The following is a 20,753-nucleotide window of genomic DNA, read 5'->3' on the forward strand; positions in this document are numbered from 1 at the left end:
CTATCAGTATCTGAAGGAAGGTGTCAGAGGATGGAGCCAGGCTCTCATCAGTGGTGCTAAGCAACAGGACAAGAGGCAATGGGCAGAAATGGATGCACAGAAGTTCCACCTGAACATGAGGAAAAACTCTCTTGTGTGGGTGACCATGCACTGGATCAGGTGCCCAGGGAGCTTGTGGAGCCTCCCTCACAGGAGATACTCAAGAATCATCCGGATGGGATCCTGTGCCAAGTGCTGCTTGAGCAGGGAGCTTGGACCAGTTGACCCATTGCAGTCCCTTCCAACCTCCCCCGTTCTGTGATTCTGCGATTTGCAAAACAAAGCAAGACCGCAGGACCGGGAGCCACTATCAACTTGGGGAAGAAAGAACAACGCAGTTACTGTAGCCGACCGCTCTCTCGCTGCGCACAGGCGCTTCCCACACGCCTGCGCGCGGGGTTCGGGGGCGGCTGCCGGGCGTGTGAGGGGCGGGCGGCGGCGGGCGGGGCCGGGCCGGGCCGGGCCGGGCCGGGCTGGGCGGAGGCGGCGGGCGGGGCTGCGGCAGTCGGTGCGCGCTCGCCTTCCGCCTCAGAGCAGGGGGCGGCCGCGGTCGGGCCTGTGCCGGGGCGGCTGTGGCACCGCCGTCGCCGCTCTTCGGCTGCGTAACTCTTCCCCCGGCCCCTCCCTTCCCTTCTCCTCGGGCCCAGCGGCGGCGATGGGGTCCCGGGCGTCCACTCTGCTGCGGGACGAGGAGATCGAGGAGATCAAGAAGGAGACGGGCTGTGAGTGCGGGGGCCTGAGTGCGGCGGGGCGGGGCGGGCAGTACGCGGGCTCGGCGGCCGGAGCGGGGCCGCTCGCGGTCCGTGGGGCCGGGCAGGCCCTGCCCGGCGCAGCCGCGGCGTTCGCGTCGGGGCAGTGCCCGGTCCCAGGCAGCGCAGCCCCCGGGGCCGGGATGTGTGGCAGGCCCGCGGAAGCCTGGGAAGCGCCTCTCGGTTCCCCGCCGCCGCTGCCGGTAGCAGCAGCGAGATCCCAGCGGGATAGAAGGGAAGCAGTGCTCTTGGTGTGTGCAGTATTGTATTCGGTCAGAGGTAACTCCTTGGGTTTTGAAGAGTTGTCTGTATCGATGTCTGCTGCTGGAGTGTCTCTCAGTTTTTAACCCAAAGAAACTGTCGTTGAATAGTAATTTTTTCCCCAAGTGTTATTTGTTTTATGGGCTAATGCTAAAGTTGCCGCAAGGGTATTCAGAATGAATGCTGAGTGGCATTTAAATCCTAAAGGAAGTAATGTAACTCACGAGAGATAAGTGTTATTAACTAAAAAGAAGTGAAATTCCTGTACTAGTCAGCAACTGGGAGAGCATTATATCAGCTGGACTCTAATATTTAGATACTTTACCCTACAGTATTTGATCGAGTTGTACTGCACAAACATAAAGTACCTTAGAGAAGGTGAAACTCCAGTGTTGTTAATTTGCCTGATAGAATGATTGCCTGAGAGCTCCAGCAAATGATAATAAATGATTTAGTTCCACTAAATGACAATAAATGCAGGATGCCTTCCTAACTATCTGGGGAGCAGAGGTCATAACATCATAGGTATCGCTTTGCTGTTTGTTCCCCAGGAAACTTCTCAGGTTAACATGCTTTCCCCAGCTTTTCCAATTTTTCTTCTGAATATACATTCTGATTTGTTTTTGCTACTTGGAAATGCTTTCTTCAGCTTTCTTTCCAATATAAATGGTATCATATATTCTTCTTAAGTGTTAGTTTATTTGTGTCAGGAAAATGCGTGTCTACAGGAGAGGAGTAGAAGATTAAGAGAGCACTGGAGCTAGTGTAGTGGCAGGCTGAGTGAGTTAACATAGTTTCCATGATCCTTTTTCCATCTGTCATGAAAGCCTTCTACAGGAAAGCTGTGATAAACAAGTAGAAATGTCAAAGTCTGTTTATCCAGCAATAACTTTCTATGGCTTTTTTCTTTTTAATCACAAAGATCATGGAGTAAAGGTAGCCTCCTCTCATTTATAAAGATGCTTCAAAATCCAAACCCCAAATATGGAATATTTTTCCAGAAGGTTTTACATTTTTCCTCATGCTGCTACTTGATTTATTGTCTGTGGTGTTTTATTCCTTACAGTTTACTTACGTGACAGTTAAATAAATACCATTTAGATGGCTGTATAGGCATTGTAAGCAATAAATCCACTTGACTCTAGCTACCTTCTAAATGCTCTTCTTGTATCATCAGAGGGTGATCAAAGTTATGACTGGTGGGTTTCAACTTCGTGACCTGATGTCCATTCATTTCCCCATGTTTTTATCTAGTAAATTTTATAATTAATGCTACTTTGTTAACCAGACATTGCTAATCTCTGACTCATGCTTGCCTGTAAGTCATCACAGTGTGTCTCATTGACGTTATCAATCATTTTCTTCTTCTCCCCAGTCTGTAACTGCAGTTTAGGAATGTGATTCTTCTCTGCTTTTATACTTCTCTAGCTAGATGGAAAATTCCACCAAGATGTTAGCACTGTTTTACACTTCATATAGGTGAAAGTATTCATACAAGGTGGGCAAAAAACCCAAAGAAACACTAGTTAACTGGGTCAAAGTTCACAGGCAGAATGCTCAGGTAGTGTTACTGAATAGACTGCTGTGGTCTGTTGGAAACTTGATGCTGCTGGTACTTTAGCTACTGAAGAGTTTGAGAAAGGGACTTTGTAGACATGAAAAAGTCTGGCAGCATTACAAGTCCATCTTGAACTGGTGCTCTGATAAGTGCTCCCAAAGATTCCTTTTTGGCCTCTTTACTGTGAAATGTGTTTCCTTCAGTTCATCTGGGGTAGGTGTGCGGTACTGAGTAGAACACTTAACCAATTTGATTGAGCTCAACTCTGGAATTATATACCTTCTGCTCAATTTCATGTAGCACAAAGCTGAATAGCTAATAGTACTGACATGAGTGAGAAACTGTATGTTAATGTTCTTCAGCAGAACAGATAAAGAAATGTCTTTTAGGGCACTAGAGGCATAGTCTTTCAAAAGCTAAGCAATGACACAATCTCTTGAATGAAATTTGCTTGAGTTAAAATTCTTCTCTTTTTTGTGGCAGTGAAGAGCAGTTTGTAGGGTAAGTTCAGAGACATGTGCAAAGGTAATGCATGAGGTTCTCAGCAGCAGGTGCGAAGCCTGAAGTTGACAGTCCTAAATCTCACATGGTGTTGTCTGGAAAGTGTTTGCTTTGCATATAAACATTTTGAGATTTGAGCAGGAAAACACCTTGAAGTCATCCTAATTGCTTTGATATTTCAGTAACAGCTATTAAAAAAAAACAGATGAGAGACCCAAGATGTTGCTTGTCAGCATTCTGTTGCAAGCTTTTGGAAAGCTGTTGGAATGTAACAGTATTCAAAGTATTTGGTTCACACCCTTTGTTTCCATGCTTTGAAGCACTCTGCTTAAGGATTAATAATAAATTAATGCTCATATCTTAATTTGGGAGGAAAAAATGTTTGCATGGTAGCAGATAATAGATTTTTCTGATGAATATTTATATATTTTCCAAATATATATATATATATATATATATATATATATATATATTTATATGAGTTTATGCTACTGTTGTAGACAAGAATATGTAATTGCTAAAAACTTTACAGTGATTTTACATAAGTAAAATAGAGAGAGCAACTCCTAATTTAGAGGTCTTGATCCTAAATTTTTAGGGGGATCTTAGTGGAGTAGCAGTATAAAATGGTGTTTCAGCTAATTTTAAGCTTTAACCGTAGATTTTCAGTCATAACTTTAGAAGCAGTCATAAATTGCAGATCTTAACTCTCCTAGTTATTCATGAGAATCTTTACTTTGCTTACAAATGCACTGAAAAATGTCCAGTGACACAGCTTTTGTGAGGGATGAGAGCCAAAAGGAAATTACGACAGAAGACAGTGGTGAACCTGAATCATCCTCCTTTTGCACAGAGCTGTGACATGCTTTTTGTCTAGTGTGACGCTAATGAAAATATCACTTCTCCTGTCAACAGCTACAGACTATTTCTCACATACTAGCTGTTCCAGCGATGTTCCAAAAATGGAGATGCTGACATCAGTTTGGGAATGATAGCTGAGTAGAATTCTCATCACCTTCTTTGTTTTCAGGGAGGAGTGGGAGTATGGGACTTCTAATAGATCTAACTTCAGCCTTCTTTTTTTCACCATCAGTTGTTGTTGTGGTATCTAAAACATTAAATCAGAAATGCGGAAGGTTGAAGTCTTCAGAGTACTGGTACTTGTTTTCTCTGTGTGTGTTGCTTAACTTGGAAGTGAGCAAGCTGCCCAGTCTTATCGTAGAGAAGTTGCCTGAGGTGAAACTGAGCAAATTGCCCAATCCTGTGCAAAGAATGCAAGTCGCTGAGGAGACAAGAAGGCTGGGGGGGGGAATGTGTTTGAAAACCCAGTTGCTGGCAGGTCATGCTAAAGGACAGAACTGTTGAACCAAAAACAAATAGTCTCGAGAAAGAAAGAACAAACCTGAAAAGAAACCTGCCTCACTTGTCACAGATCAAACACCTACTGTGCAACTTCTTCCCAAATAAGTTTGAGCAAGTAAGAGAAGCATTGTGCATGTCCTGGTGAAGGCTTTTTAAACTATTTAATCTGAGAATTACACTAAGTCCTAGTTTAACATTGTAGACAATCACACCTTTACTGAATACACATTAACATTCAATTCAGTCTTATTTCATGTATTTATTAAATTTATCAGAAGAGACTGAAAAGCCAAGATCTCCTGTAGGGCCTTGTGGTTTAATCTCAGCCGATAACTAAGTACCACACAGATGCTTCCTTACTTCCTGTCAGGGTCGGGGTAGAAGCTCGGGGAGAGGGGAGGTAAAACCCATGGGTTGAGATAAAAAGTTTAATAATTGAAATAAAGTAAAATACAATAATAATTTTAAAAATGTCAATAATAACAATGAAAATACTAATTGTAATGAATGAGAAATGAAACCAGAGAAAGACAAATGAAGCACAGTACAAGTACTGTACACAGTAGAGTACTGCTCACCTCCTGTTGACCAATGCCCAGCCTGTCCCCAGACTGCAGTTGGTCCCTCCTGGCCAATTCCCTCCAGAACTGTATACACCGGACGTGATGTTCTGTGGTACAGAAGATCCCTTTGGCCAGTTCAGATCAGCTGTTCTGGCTGTGCTCCCTCTCAGCTTTTTGTGCACCTCCTCACTGGCAGAGCCTGGGAAGCTGAGGAGCCCTGGGCTTAGGGTAAGCTCGACCTAGCAACAGCCAAAACAGCAGTGTGTTGTCATCGTTACTCTCCTATGAAATCCAGAAACCACAGCACTGTACCAGTTACTAGGAAGAAAATGAACTTTGTCCCAGCTGAAACCAGGACAAGTGTTCTTTCAGTGTTAAAGGAATTGCTATTCTATAGAGGTTTATCCCACTCACATCACAGACTAAAGATCTAGTTGTCTAATATCTTGGGTTGTCTAGTACCTTGGCAATGTTGACACAGTTATGCTGAATTTAATATTGCCTTTGTAATTTATGTTTCAAAGTGCAGATTTAAAGTCTGCAATAACTTTCTGCTTGCTTTGTAGCTCAACTCCTTCTCAAATTTCTTTAGAAATAGGCTTTTTAATTTTTAATTCCATGTCCCAGAACCTGGAAATTAATTTTCTGGGCAATTGGCTCCCAGGTTGGGTGCAAAGGGTTTCAGTGAATGGGGTAACATCAGGCTGGTGACCAGTCACTAGTAGGGTTCTGCAGGGCTCCATTTCAGGGCCGGTGTGTTCTCAACATCTTTGATGTTAATGAGACGTTCAAGGAGAACGTCCTTGTTAACAACTAGGATGCAGGACTGGAAGGCATACTAAGTAAGTTTGCCAGTGTCACTAAGTTGGGAGGAGCTGTTGACTCCCTCGAAGGCAGAGAGATCTTAACAGAGGGCTGGGCACCAAAGTATTGCTGGTTGAATGCACGATCTAAAAAATACTATTAAATTTAATGATAAATCTATCTTTGGCTCCAAGTTCTGGAACAAAACCTTCCTCATCTCTGCTCTCTGGTGAGCAGTCATAGGGCCAGAAGGAAAAGCATGAAGTTGTGACAGGGAAGGTTTAGGCTGGACATTAGGACAAAGTTCTTCACCCAGATAGTGAATGGGTACTGGAACAGGCTCCCCAGTGAAGGGGTCACAGCACCAGCCTGACAGAGTTCCTTAAATGTTTGGACAATGTTCTCAGGCACATGAGGATGGTGCTGTGCAGGGCCAGGAGCTGGACTCCAATGATCCTTCTGGGTCCCTTCCAAGTCAGGTTATTCTCTTATTCTGTGAACCCCAAAATGTTCAGATTTCAGCAGTCGTGTAAAGGAAAAAAAGTAAAGTAAAAATTAAAGCCTTTCTGACCACTTTGCAGCTGCAGAGAAACTGAGCTCACTTTCTGTCTTTAGGTGGAAAACAGACAATGGGAGTAGAGATAAGCAAAAGTGAAGGAAAGATTCTATAGCAGGGGTCTTTAGTGTCATGAGTGATATAGATGTTATCAGTGTAGGCTGTGTTCAGATTATTTCTAGCTGTAAAGGAATTAAAGGAAATAAAGTGGAACTGTGAATCAAATATTTTTTTCTTTTTAATTGACATTTACTGAATCAGATAACCAAAAATTGTTAAAGATAAAAAATAGAAATGGATAGAAGATGGAGTTAGATTTTTGAAGAATGAGCTAATTTGTGGATTCTTGAATATTAAGCTGTGATTTATAGCTCATAAAGTCCCTAAATGCTCCTTGTCATGTGCTTTCAATGTAACTGGTTCTACCCGAACTCTTTTTTGAATACAGCTTCTGGCAACAGCTCAGTTCAGTGTAATGAGGTCTTCTCCTATGAGGAATCATTGACATGCTAATTTGTCATCTTCTTTCTTTTTTTCTCCAGTCTCCCACAGTCAAATCACTCGCCTGTACAGTCGCTTCACCAGCCTGGACAAAGGAGAAAACGGCACTCTCAGGTGGGTAATTGGGCTGTACTTGCATTGGCACATCTGTACTGGTGGCTTGCTGTTGCAGGATGTCTGCCTGTTTTTCTCATTAGCAAATCACTGAGGCTGTTGTAACAAGTTTTTTCATACCTACTGTCTACATGAAAAGTTTAATTGTTGAGCTGAGGTGCTCTAAGTAACAACTGTCTTTACTGTTGTGTTGAAGGTTTGTAGTAGTTAATAGGAGAAAGTTCAGATTTGCTATTCAGAGTCTTATAAAAATGTTCAGAATTGTGAAACAACACTTTTAGATTGTTATTTCTTGCCTTTCTTTATATGTTTCTTCTACTATTTAAATACAGGAATGGTTCTGCTGTGTCATCTTTATCCTGGCTTTCATAAGAAAAAAGGTCTATACTTACTTGCCTCTGATATCCAGTGTCTTAAAACACTACTTGGATCTGCAATCCATTTACTATATTTAATTTTGCACCTCTTGTTGAACACCCATATCTATTAGTATGCTTAAAAATAAAAAAAAGAGCTGGAACCAAGTCATTGTGACTAAACATTCTATTATTTAAAGTGGTAGTGCATAATATTCTAAGATCTTTAGTGTTTGTTTCCTATCTGCAATTTGAAAGCTACAGAAGTAAACTGGTTTCTAACAGCTTAGTCATTAATTAAAGATGAGTCTTTAACTTTATCTGCAAAATATTTTTCATTTTGATGGACCAAGTCTGCTAGAAAATAGTATTCCCAACCAAAAGGTAAACTCTGGTGAGATGATGGCCTGTTAAAATATATCCCTGCCTGCTGTCATTCTGTAGCCTTTCCTGCTCTCATGGATTTTGTTTCCCATTCACCTTGTAGCCACAGCGGCACAGGAAAGATGGAGAAGAATGCAGGAGAGAGTAGGAAGGAGAAAGGCACATCGTTGTAGCATAACATGAGATCTGGCTCTTACAGAGTTAATTTCTTTCATAGCAGCTCTATCCCAGTCAAATTCAGTGATTCAGGCTTCACCTGAGGTGTTGTATGTGATCTTGTAAAATATGACTGCAGGATGCACTATAAACCCAGAAAAGCTATAGGCCTACCTTTAAACCAACCTAACTGTAATGCTGGAATCACCTCTTAAAAGGTCAAAGTGGCAAGTTGTAAGGTACGTGGTCTTTGGCAGTACTTTGGGCTTAGTGCACTTTCCTTTCCTGAAGGAAATGCGCAGTTCCTTCTGGTGCCATGAACTGCTGACTTCTCAGCATTTAAGTAAGTGGATGTGGAATTGTATGGTAAACAGGACTACAGAGTGATTGTTTTAGGTTGAAAATACTCTCCTTCCCTTTTTGCCTTTTGTAGGGTTTGAGGCTGATTGACTCCAGTGCTTTGGACTGTGGCTGTACTGTAAATTTCTTGCATAGCTGAAGGGACTAAATGGATTGTGCACATTAAAAATTGGCTTGGGATGGGATATGCAGGAACTTCCAAAAGCCCACTCTGACACATAAACCAATACATTATATAAATTGTAGCATTGGCAATTCTGATGTAGAGATCAACTGATGAGATTGTGGATAAGGTTAATACTCCTTATGTTTAAAATTATTTGGAAAAGAACATTAACAGCCTTTTCAAACTTTATATGTGAATTTAATATTCATTGATGAATAAAGGTGATGGCTACTGAATTAGTCTAGCACAATTTGAACCTAGGACGTGCTCTTCCACATCTCTTGCATGTTCTCCTCCAACACTAAATTCACTTACTGAATCTGTAAGGTTTGTATAAATGTCAAAGTGATTGTACTCAGTTTATGTAAGAGGAGTAATTGATTAAATATGCTATGAATGTCTGTTGCACAATGCTTAGTTTCACAGTATTATGCATCAGGAGGAGGCAGACTTCCATTGTTGATAATCATGTAGTGCTTAGGAGAGGAAGTGGAGGTTGTTTGGAAAATCCTAGCAACTGTGCGTATTATGATCCCTTGACTTGCAGTCTTGCCCCCTAAGCACAGCCCACTCTCAAACATGTCTGACTTAAGAGTGGCATTCAAGTTTTTAAACTTGTTCTGGTACCCTCAAAATGCAGTTTTATAAGTTTAAGTAGTGGAAAACTACTTCCTGAAAAATAGATTGAGGAGAGAGCAAGAACTACAGCTCGGAAGGTCATAGATGTTGGTTTCTGAGATACAGATCAAAGAGAACTCGATGCTTTAAGACGAGTAAGAAGTTATCACTTGCTTACTACCACCAGACAGTTTAGAGGGTATGTCTTCTGTTTGTTTCCTGTGAGCAAGATTTATTGTTTCCGTAAGGATGACTTGCACCTTTGACTTACAAATCAAATGTGATAAAATCACTCATGTGACCATGATTAGGAAAAGAAATGTCAGTCAGTTCTTTATGGCATGAAATAAATCTTTAAATGTGTACCACACTTCTGAAGAAGAGCAAAGTAAAGAGCACTTTGTACAGAAAATCTGGTAGATGATGATTAATCCTGGTAGTTCTGAAACTATAATCAAAAGCAGAAATCTTTCATAGCCAGATATTTCTATCCAGTGTACCTATGTGCAATTTCAAGGTACTTTGTTTTTAAAGACTTAGAAAAATGAAATATTAGAGATGGTTATTGATAAAGACAAAGCCTTGTCTTCAAAAAGTTTTTGGTTTTTGCTTCCTTTTTTCCCTTCTCACATATTTATTCTCTAAGTGATTACAGCCATTTTTACCTGTAAAGATAAAAATATCAGGTTTACCTTCACCTTTCTTTAAAAGTGTAGAAAAATTTTGTAATTTTCCTTAGCTTTTTCTAAACAAAATGAATTTTTCTAAACAAAACCATGTTGAAAAAGACAAGACAAAACTGTTCTTGAAAATTCTTTTGTCACCTTTGATTTAAATATTGTGACATGCTGAGTTGTCAAAACAAAAGATTGATACCCTTGGTTGTCAATAGCTACATCTAAATTGTGAAATCTGGAATATACTTGTTTTGTTTACATCCTAACTATAGCTCAGGAGGAAAAGAGTGCACATTTCCTTACTTACATGCTGATTTCCAGTATGGGGAAATAGTATAGCATGAACAGGGCAAGGATGTGATTGCTTAGTGAGTGTCCCTGTTGGGCTGGTACTGCAGTGTACACCACACAAGAATACCTTTGTTCCAAAGCTTATCAACTAGTAAGTAGCTCTAGACAGACATACATAGAGCTGTAAAAGGAGGTACTTATGTACACTGCAATCTTTGCCTGTAACTTTTGTATGAAACCTCCCACTTAACAATAATTTCTGGGGCACTGGGGAAAAGACAGGTTAAGCACTTGAAAAGGGGTTTTTACTGTACAGTAATTGGTATAGCCTGGCAAGCATAGAAGAAGGAAGGATCTAAAAGCTGGTAGCTACAGAGAATAGACACACTGAGCTGTTTATACATGTGTTGTGTTTATGAAGGCTGTTCACACATGTCTTCTGGAGAACTTCAGAAAGCCTCTGATCCTGAGAGAAGGGTAACATGAGCCAGCCAGGCCATCTGTCAGTCTTTGTCAGCTGACTGAACCATCTGGGTCTGGAAAGATGTCAGGCTTGGTCTTAAAAGAGATACTTCAAGATTGCTAAACGTAAAAGCTAGCTCTGTGAATGTGGAATTCTTTACTTTTGCTCAAGAAAACGCAAAGCATTTTTAGCTTTATCTAAAATAGAAAAGACAGGAAGGATATGGGTTTGGATTGGAAAAGACAGGGTACAGGAATAGTCTATACTGGTATCTTCAACCACGCTTTATGCATGCTGCCTTTTTTCTTCCCTTCCTTATTGCTCATCTAATTATCACCATTTGACATACTCCTTGGCCTTACGTTTATGAACCAATTAGTGCTGTGATAGTTAAGCAACTTTTAACGTTTGCGTAGAGCATGCGTAAGGATGGAGTTAGATGAGATGGATGACACAATCCTGAAGGGTGGGGATATTGGTATTCTTTCCCCATAACATCTCCAGGCTTCCAGCACCCCATTGTCAGCTGTGGTGCTCTTAGACTTTTTTGAAGTTTTTCAACTGCCTCAAGTTGTGAATTCAACAGAAAGCTAATTGGAGAGGGGGAAGGTAGGGAGTTTTTTATAGGGGATTTGTTAGACCATCAAAAGTTAGATGAATGCAAAGCTGATGTTAGCAAAGGGGATGGAGCAATGGAACCTCTTCAGCAGCGAGCTCTTAAATATTTTTGACTAACTTGCATAATACGCCTTACTGCTTTTAGTTATTTCCCTTCTTCAAGTCATTTCTTGTTACCTGTATAGTCTGGGCATCTTTCCTTTCCTCTGCCACTTCTGATGCTCATATATATGGGAGTTTTTTCCTTTCCATTATTTTACTTTCCCTCAGTTCTAGATACCCCTCCTCATCCCTGTCACCCTGAACAAATAGAAGAGCGTTTTGCTAACATCTAGAAGTAACAGGAGAATGAACAACCAGAAACAGAAGGAAAAAAAGGGCCTTGTAGGCTTTTTGCAGTCTTTAGGATCAGGCAGAACTACCTTTACAGTAGGGATCTGCTCTGTGCCTTGGAGGGAATACTCAAGCTTAGGAACACTTGTCCTGCTTAGACTCTAGAAATTCTTAGCTGCAAATGACATCTAATTGTGAATACACTGGCGTATGTATTAAATGGTTGGCCTGCATAATGTCCACATGCAATTTAAGGTGGCTTTGCCTGTTGCATTTAAGCAAAGATTTCATAAGAGCCAGGTTCATGTAAAGATACCTTAGAAGAGCCTTGTTGCCCATGAACACACAAGTAGTAGAGGGTATTAAATTTCATGTGAGTGCCAGCTTCAGCCAGGTGAAGTTGGTCCCTAATGAATGCAGGAGAGCTTAGCTTTATAAAGTGGAGAATAACTTGACTCACATTCATTTGCTTTTATGGCTGTTGCAGCTATTTCAGTTATAACACTCACTCAGTAATGTGCTCTTAATAAGCAAAAGTGCTCTGCTGCAACCCTGATAATGACAGGACAAATAGATTTGAAACTAGGGAATTATTTGTGGTTAATTGTTAATCTCCTGTTAGAAAACAGAATCACTGGAGGCTGAACACTAAAATGTCATTATATGCAAGTAAAAATTTCTGAAGGATTAGGATTTTGGTCTACATGGGAGAGAAAGCAGCTGCTGCTTTTAGGTTATAAAGTTAGCATTGACATTGAAGTTCTGCTGTTAAAATCCTGTTATTAGGACATAGGCTTTCCACATCACTGCATCTCCTGCTTAAATCACTAATGCATACTTTGCCCTTCAGCAATAGCTTAAAATGTTGCAGTCCTGAAGGGTCCGGTAACAAGTTGATCATGTTAAACAGATGTTAACTTTGCCTATTAAAAATAACACGGGACCTAGTCAGAGAAGTTTGCTGGGATAACTTCAAAATATGGTCAGGTCACTCTGTTAGAAGGTCAGACAGTTTAACCAGATGCACTGTAATTAGGATTCTTAACAGTGCTGTGGTGGTGACTGGGTGCAAAAAGTGCTTTAGAACACATTTAAAACTAGAACATCTTGCTTCTCTGCCTTTCCCAAGCTAGACTGGTGATAAAGTCAGCCAATTTCTTTTTTACCCTTTAATATCACAGCAATATAAAAGGCTTTTATATTTAAATAATCTCAAAATTTGTTTGTGTTTACTTTACTTAGCCAAGTTTTTGGTTTAATGATGTCATGAGTCAGACCTTGCCAGTTTAGTTAGTGAACATAGTTTTGAAAAATAGCAAACATTCAGTAATCAAGTTTGAGACTTTGACCCCAATTTCAAAACCAGCAAGACTGCATTCAACTTGAAGGGAACTGCCAATATTTCTGGAGACTGGGCAGGAAACGTCAAGTTACAGATGCAGACAGAACAGGGTGGGAATTTCTTACAGCTTAACCCCCTTGCTGTTTGCAATTTAAAATCTAGATGATTATGAAGTGCATCTTGAACTAACTGATAAGTTGCTGTGTTCTGTTGTAAGGAAAAACAAACCAAGCAAACCTGCTCACTAAGATACATTTGGTGTGTTTGCCTTGGTCACACCAAGATTACCCACTCTGCTGTCACTGACAGTCTGTCAGGTTGAAAGAAAAGAGAAAATCCTAGTGCAATTCTAATAGGAGAATGAAGCCTGTGTTCATGTCATACTGTTCTAAAATGTGTATGCAGTACAGCTCACAATGTCTTTCAGATCAGAAGAATAATAGTGTGAGCATAGCTGTGTTTATATTGTGCTGTGTACAAATAATCATGACCAAAAAATAGAATGGCTGGTAAGAGCAGTGAGTACTTGCCTGTACTGGTGAAATTATATCTGGTGTACAGGTACCTGTAAAAGTGTAACACTGCCAGTTTAAAATAGGAATACTGCTTGGTTGAAGCCAAAATAATCTGAAATTTGGTATTTATAATAAGATACAGATTTATTGCATAAACAAACAAAAAATACCTATCAGAACATGCTAATGACCTACAGTATGCTTAGAGAAGTGTGGTATTCTTCCAGAATCTGAAATAAGGCAGTCTAGAAAAGTCATGACAACTCATATGATTAAGTACCAAAATAATTATTTAAAAACTCCAATGAATATTTTCATTGAGCCAGAATTTCTTTCAAAACAACTTCAGAAGCTTTACTTTTCTTATATTGCAAACTAGTTGGCATCATTACAGTAAAGTTTCTATAGGTTTGGCATTGTCTTTTGTTTTATTTTGCCATTAGTCATAAAGAAAACATGATTTAAAAAGTTGCATTTTCAAAATCACCAAACGTCTTGCTGCAGAAATAGGATTCCAGTGATGTTTTACTGTAAATTGTTTTTAAGCAACTTCTCTGACTTCAACTTTATGCTGACTGGTTGTGTTCTTGCTTTCCTTAGCCGTGAAGATTTCCAGCGGATTCCAGAGCTTGCCATCAATCCACTCGGAGACAGAATTATCAATGCCTTCTTTCCAGAAGGGTGAGTTTCAACAAACTGAATTTATGAGCAGGCACAAAATCTGTGGTTTGTCAGAAGTTTTCATAGAAGTGAAATGCTGATAGTTACAGCACAGAATTTGGATTGACTAATACCTGAATACTTCAAACTTGTCATGCAGTGTGTGTGGGTACATAATTTCCTCAGCATATTTTAATTCTCTTAATGAGAAATACTTTACGACTTTACAAGACTTTTTTGGGCTTTATTTATTGACAAGCTCAGGCTCCTGTCACAGTTTTCCACTCTTCTTCTTAAACTACTGAACACTTTATGAAGAAATTCCTGGCCGTGTATAGAATTTGGTTCTTAAAGCAAACTTGTATCAACACTATTCTGTGCATTACAATCAACTAATTTGGTCTCACTGTATCTGATATAGTAAGTGTACCATTGTTATTACATTGTGTTTTTTGGTAGGTTGATTTTAGGTTTTTATTACATTTAAGACATAGATTGTGACACTTCTAACACAAATCCAAAGAGATGATCAAATTTTCAATATTGTCTCTCTTCATTATGCCTCTCTGGTTTGTCCTGTGGAATCTCTTGAACACAGTTGCTATTACTGATTGATGAAGGTTGGATTGTCTGATCAAGTCATAATAACAGCTAAAATGAGGCAAGGTTTACTAAACAGAAACAAGGCATCCTGGGAAGTACTTACATGGCTGGTTCCCACAGAAACTAGAGAACTCTGTCAGAGAGCACTGAGCAATGACAGCCCCACAGGCAGGGGCCAGGGGGGACAGCAAAGTTGGAAGGGCTGCTGTACTTGCTGAAGAAGGGCACACACCTGAACACAAAAAGCAGAGCAGGCCCAGTGACTGCAGTCAGGTCGGCCGGTCTGACAGAGCTGAAACTGTATCAAGTCAATCCAGATCAGCAAGATAGCTCAGGCATGGTTAAGGGTGAGGGCTTCAGCTCAAATAGACTTTGCAGATCAGGGAAGGAGAGCCCTCAGTAAGATTTCTCACAGCTTCTGGTTTTTTACACGTCATACTTTCTAACAGCACAATCCCAGTGTGTAACAGCATAGGCAGCCAAACCCTGGGGAGGTGAGAATGAGAGTTCACATGGTCTTGGTGCTTTGGATATTAATAGTCTTCCTCACTGAAATGAAGAGCTTGTATAAGGTATGCCAAAAACTGACCTGCTGAATTCTTACACAGAGAGGACCAGGTGAATTTCCGTGGATTCATGAGGACACTAGCCCACTTCCGACCCATAGAAGATAATGAAAAGAGCAAAGACCAGAATGGACCAGAACCACTGAACAGCAGAAGTAACAAGCTCCACTGTAAGAAATATGAACCTTCCTATAGAATCAATTATTTTTTCATCTTCTTTTTCATTGGGTTGGGGGTTTTTTTCTCCCTTAGGATTGGAGGAAAGGGGCTTGGGATTTCCTGCACAGTTATTTCCTGTGGAATGATCTCTTCTAATGCCTGATCTTTTGAAAAGCTTACTTGGAACCTTATCTGTTCAGAATGTCAACAATTGAGCCATTGTTTTATTAGAATTTGGTGGAATTAGTTGACTTTTGAGTAATATACATACTTTGCAAGATGTCTCATAACAGAAGTGTGTTTCAAAATGGTTTGTATCAAAATTATTTCAGATTTAGAAGCCACATCCCATACATGAATGAGCGTTTGTGCTTATTTCTCCAGTTCTTCAATAAAATTCTGCTTATTTTCCCCACCTTCAGCTGAGTACTTTCTTAAGTATTGGATATCTGCCTACAGTTTATGAGCAGAATGCTCTTTCTTGCTAATCAAAGTTGGCCACAGTCCTCAGAGCAGTTAAAATTTGTCATATCTCATCCAGAATATAGTCAAAGAGAACGAATGATCATATAAAAATGATTGGCTCTAAAATTAAAGGTCTGAATGTATCTTAGTGATAATTATTCTTCCATGACTTGAGGTTTTTAGGAAATATCCTGCAAGCAGAGTGCTTGTGAACAAAAAAAAATTCCATTATTGGCAGTAATGCTATTCCTGTGTGTGGTAACAATACTTTATGGAACTGAGGATGAGTTTTATGGTGAATTAAAATTCTAAGCTAATTCTCGTAAAATAATTTACAAGTACTTTGTTTTGTTGTTTTTCTTTCAGAGACATCTATTATTATGAATATAAATAACATCACTTGAATTTAACTGTTCCTTCTGTTTCTTTCTTTCTTCTCTGTAGTCGCCTTTCGATTATATGATCTAGATAAAGATGACAAAATTTCCAGGGATGAGCTTCTCCAGGTAAATAGCACAGGGCTGCTTTGAATGACTCAATCATGATGATCTCTGTCACTTCATACCCACTTAGAAGAGGGGAGTTGCAACGGTTTTCTCAAAAGCTGCTGGAGTAATGTGGTGGCTTTGCTTACCTCTGCCTTAAAGCTTTAAATATAGTATGGGACTTTATTCTTATTTGCTAGGCTAGGCAGATACTTTGCTAGTGACACCTAAACATTCAACAAATATACTAAGCTCCTTAAAAACTACCTTCTGTAACTTTTAAAGGTGCTTCTAAAAGGATTTCAAAAGGACAGTCACTGAGGTGGTTTAGGTTGTTTGCCTGATCCTCTGTGCATCCTCTGTACACAATAACACTTCTTGAAATTGCAGCAAAGGTAGTCAAAGTTCATCAGTTCTGCATATGTATGAAACTAGGCTTGTGCTAGGAGTAATTACACGCTACTAATCCTGGGAAGTACACATGGCAATTTGTGGTTCCTGATGTAAGAAAAAGGTTTGCTTTTGACTGGAACTGCCCTCTTCTATCCGCTCAGAAAATGCTTTACTGAATGTGGAGGGTAACAGCACTGGACCATGTACCTTCAAGATTCCTGTAGGCAAACATCTCAAACAGCAGATATTCAATCAAACGCTGGTATGTTTTCTGGGGGAAAAAGTAGAAGCATTGGACAAAATTACTCATTCCTAGTTCCAAAAATTTTCTCTTGCTTCTGCCTTTTCCTGCTGCCTAGTGAAAAAAGCGGGATTCTTTGTCAGTGGTGGCTGCAAAAGATACCTGTATTTCCTGAAAGACTTAATGTACAAAGGACAACAGAAGTCTGGCTAGAAATTAATTCAGTGAAAATCTTGTGTGGTGTTATTTTGACAGTACACATAAAAAGGAAACACTAAGAATACTTCTGTTCCTATGTCAGTGATGGTTATTTTGTATGCTGCAGGTATTACGGATGATGGTTGGTGTAAATATTTCTGATGAACAGCTGGGCAGCATTGCTGACAGGACAATCCAGGAAGCTGATCAAGATGGAGATAGCGCCATCTCCTTTGCAGAATTTGTAAAGGTTTGTAAACTATGTTTTTAATGACTAAGTGAAGCTGCTCAGTAATGAGCAAGTCATTCAGACAAATGCAAATGGGAACAGAGAGGAAGTCATTGAAATAGTTGTGCCTGCATTTGGGCAAAGCCTTCTGCTAGCTTTTTAATTCCTTTATTAGTCATGTTTTGGTTTTTTCAATACTGTCAGGGTGCTAATAATTAGTCCACATGTTTCTTTATACTCTTAAATAAAGCTACAGCCCTGAATATACTGAAGAACTTTCTGTTTTGCAGCTTCTTTCTACACACGTAACCTGACTAGCACAGTTAGAACAGATTAATTCTTCTGCTGTAATAGCACTGATCAGCTTTCACGGGTAGATTTCATCTATCTGCTAGCAACACAACTAATACTGGTATTCAAGTTCCTAGCTCTGGTACTTTGAATTACATGTTGTGACAGTCTAAAATAGGTAATAGTAGGGAGCCATTTTAGATAGTTAGTGGAGAAAGTTATCCTGTAGCAGAGCAATTTCAGCTATCTAATGGGACACTATTGACAAGAGGAACTGGACTTATCTTGGAGATGACAAAAAGGCAACAGAAACAAGTTGCAACATGGGAAATCGCAGTTTGCTCTAAGGAAAATGTTTTACAAGGAGGATGGTCATAGTTTCTGAAAGATGTAGAAATTTCTTCCTTGGAGCTACTTAAAGCTTTTAACCAGGACAATGCCCTGAGCAACCTGATTCAGTCGGCCCTGCTTTAAGTAGGAATTGAGGGATTGGACTGAAAGACTTCCAGAGGTCTCATCAAACATAAATTACTTTCATCTTGGAGCACTGAAGTCTGCTGCCTGAAATAGCCTGGAGCAGAGTAATGTCTTCATGCCTCAGTGTTAATAGCAATTTAGTGAATGAATTTGCCACCCCAGTTTTACAATGATCTACATTAGTGGTGCTCTGGTCTTGATTTTGCTCTTCAATGATTGCTCATATCCCTTTCTGTACTCCATTCTCCCTTGTGTTTCCTGGCTGGACATTACCACACAGTCTAGTTTTGGAAATCCAGGCCTTTCTGTGCTGTTGGCGGACTGAAACCACATGAGTTGCATTTTGATTTGCCTTCTTGTGGCTTTGATGGATATGTTCCTTCCCTTGGATGGACCTTAGCCCACAATGAGAAACAGCAGTCTCCATCTAGATGAAGGACTGGCATGCTGAGTTGAAGACATCCCACATTCCTGCCCATTCCCTCACTACTAGAATAAGAAACCTTGTAGGAGAGATGTACAGTAACTTAAGTAGCTGTTTCTCAATTTTATTGCAGGTTTTGGAGAAGGTGGATGTAGAGCAGAAAATGAGCATTCGATTCCTTCACTGATGGATGGAGAACCTATTTCTTTCTACTCCAACTATGTAATGAATAGAACTTCATTTTCTCCTCAGCACCATACCCCAGAGCATTGCTACTGGTGCACATACAGTACATCTCCAACCCCTCCCTGATTTGTTCTACCAATGTGAACATTCCCTGTGCAACAGGAACGAAGGGAAATGGCTGCCATGCAACTTGGAAAAGGAGCTTTTTTAAATGCTGTCCATCCTGGGTTTTTTGCCCTTTCTCTTTTCTCCTTCCGCACTACTGTTTTAGTAAAAATGTCTCTCCTTAAACACTACTGTTTAATCTACAAACTGATTCTTCTGAGCTCTGAATCTGAGACTAGAGAAACAGAAACATGCCACAGAAGTGCCCTCTGAAACATTTCAGAGACAAGCATCTACTCAAATACTAGGTGCATTGATAATGATTCTCTTTTGCCACATTACAGCTGCCTTTTTTTAAAAAGTATTTTTGCCCCTTTCCCATTTGTTCTTTACATGCAGACTTGTTTCTTCAGTGCTTCTAAGTCTGCCTTTTACTTGAGAACTTCTCAATTTGTATGGCTTCATTGTACAACTAGCACAAATGCACGATGATAGCCAAGAGTACTTTAAAGTACTGTGAACAGATTTTTTTCTTTGTGGAATGAATTCACAAGGACAATAGTAGAATCTATGGTGGGGACACATTGTGGTATTCTCAAAAGGAATAGGAAATCTGCACTATGTCACTTGAACTGTTCTAGCAGCAGAGGCAGAAACTTGTTTCTTTCCTTTGCATAGCTTGCAGGCCTGACAGCTGGTGGACCATGAAGTGTCCTCTGCAGATTGTTTTTGTCTAAGAGCCCTCCCCTCATCAGGGTGGTTTTGCTTCTGAAAGTGTAAGTTTGTTTACCAGTGTACAAAATGCAAGAAAACCGGTCGTGCTAAAATCTGGATTTGTAGTTCTATAACTGCCCCTGGTAACAGTGTCATGAAACACGAAATTGTGAAACTTGATTTTATAGGGTTTTTCCCCCAATTATAGTGGCCTGAATAATGAGTAATTATTTATATTTTCCAGTATGAAAATCCTAGTCTGTTATATTTGTGTTGAGGGTGGTAGCTGTATTTAAGAAAGCTCTGGCATAAGAATACAATTTGGGAAAGACCATATTATCCCAAATATTTCAGAATGTATTTCTATACAAATCTCTTTGCAAGTGTAAGATGATTAATACTATTAATGTAATGCTGATAAATTAAAGAGATCGAAATCCTTGAAGGTTCAATAGTAACAGTTTTCTGTGGCTAGATTGACAAATGATCTCGTGTAGTTCAGCTGGAGCATTCCACAATCTGGGAGATACTTCCAATAAAACCAAAAAATCCTGGGAGCTTGTTTGTTGAAGAATCGGTGTTATAACTGCTTCTCTGTCATGTGTTAACGTTTCTATAAATATTTACCAGTCTCAAAACTACTGTTAAATGTGCATTTCCTTTTTCTCAGTTCCTTCAATCATCACTTTCGTTGAAAAATAACATGCAAGTCTCTGAAGGATTTTTGATTTGTTATAAATAAAGGAATTCAAAAGTAAATATTGCACTTCATAGTTTTGCAGAATGCAGTACAGTTCCAGAAAGAATTGTAAATTTAAAAGCTCTGTTCTGTATGAGAAAGAAACATTATACTTTTATAACTGCCTCATGTAAAATAGTAATGTAACAGTACTAATGAAAAGTAAAAATTGCTGTAGCTTTGTGATTTGCTTAGAAGTAGGTGTTGCTGTCTTCTGACACTATAGTTGTAACCTACAGTTGTGCCTTATTGTCCCAGTGAGACTGGATATTGTATTTATCGATCCATAAATAAACCTTCTACTGTATAAACAAAAATCAAAACCAAGCCATCCCCTAGCTCTTCCTGTAGGGCAACCAACTATCCTTTAATTACTGGAAAAGCTAAATACCAGTAAGAATGGTGCTAGCAGCTCTTACAGATCAGTTTCTTATAACTGAGCTTATTTTCAGAGTATTGATAATCCTTTATTCTGGTGGCAGAAACCAGTGCAAAACATGACCTCCAGAAGAGGATACACAGACATTTTGT

At 39.7% G+C, this 20,753-nt stretch overlaps 1 protein-coding gene across 1 annotated transcript; it reads left to right on the plus strand.

Moving 5' to 3' along the window:
• The first annotated feature begins 530 nt into the window (after positions 1 to 530).
• CHP1 (calcineurin like EF-hand protein 1) lies at positions 531 to 19,928 on the plus strand. Its single transcript, XM_054276219.1, has 7 exons — positions 531 to 761; positions 6,936 to 7,008; positions 13,888 to 13,968; positions 15,159 to 15,286; positions 16,185 to 16,246; positions 17,185 to 17,307; positions 18,612 to 19,928. The coding sequence occupies exons 1-7, from the start codon at positions 695 to 697 to the stop codon at positions 18,663 to 18,665; spliced, it is 588 nt and encodes a 195-aa protein (XP_054132194.1). The 5' UTR covers positions 531 to 694; the 3' UTR covers positions 18,666 to 19,928.
• The last annotated feature ends 825 nt before the right edge of the window (positions 19,929 to 20,753 follow it).

The sequence above is a fragment of the Melozone crissalis genome, unplaced genomic scaffold, assembly GCF_028551555.1.
Source record: "Melozone crissalis strain CALT ecotype California unplaced genomic scaffold, PUWL_Pcris_2 ptg000018l_1, whole genome shotgun sequence".
Taxonomy (NCBI): Eukaryota; Metazoa; Chordata; class Aves; order Passeriformes; family Passerellidae; genus Melozone; species Melozone crissalis.

Coding starts and splice junctions, on each gene's coding strand:
- CHP1 (XM_054276219.1), top strand. CDS start 695: ATGGGGTCCCGGGCGTCCACTCTGCTGCGGGACGAGGAGATCGAGGAG. Junction 7,009..13,887: donor GGAGAAAACGGCACTCTCAG/GTGGGTAATTGG, acceptor TGCTTTCCTTAG/CCGTGAAGATTTCCAGCGGA. Junction 16,247..17,184: donor CCAGGGATGAGCTTCTCCAG/GTAAATAGCACA, acceptor TGTATGCTGCAG/GTATTACGGATGATGGTTGG.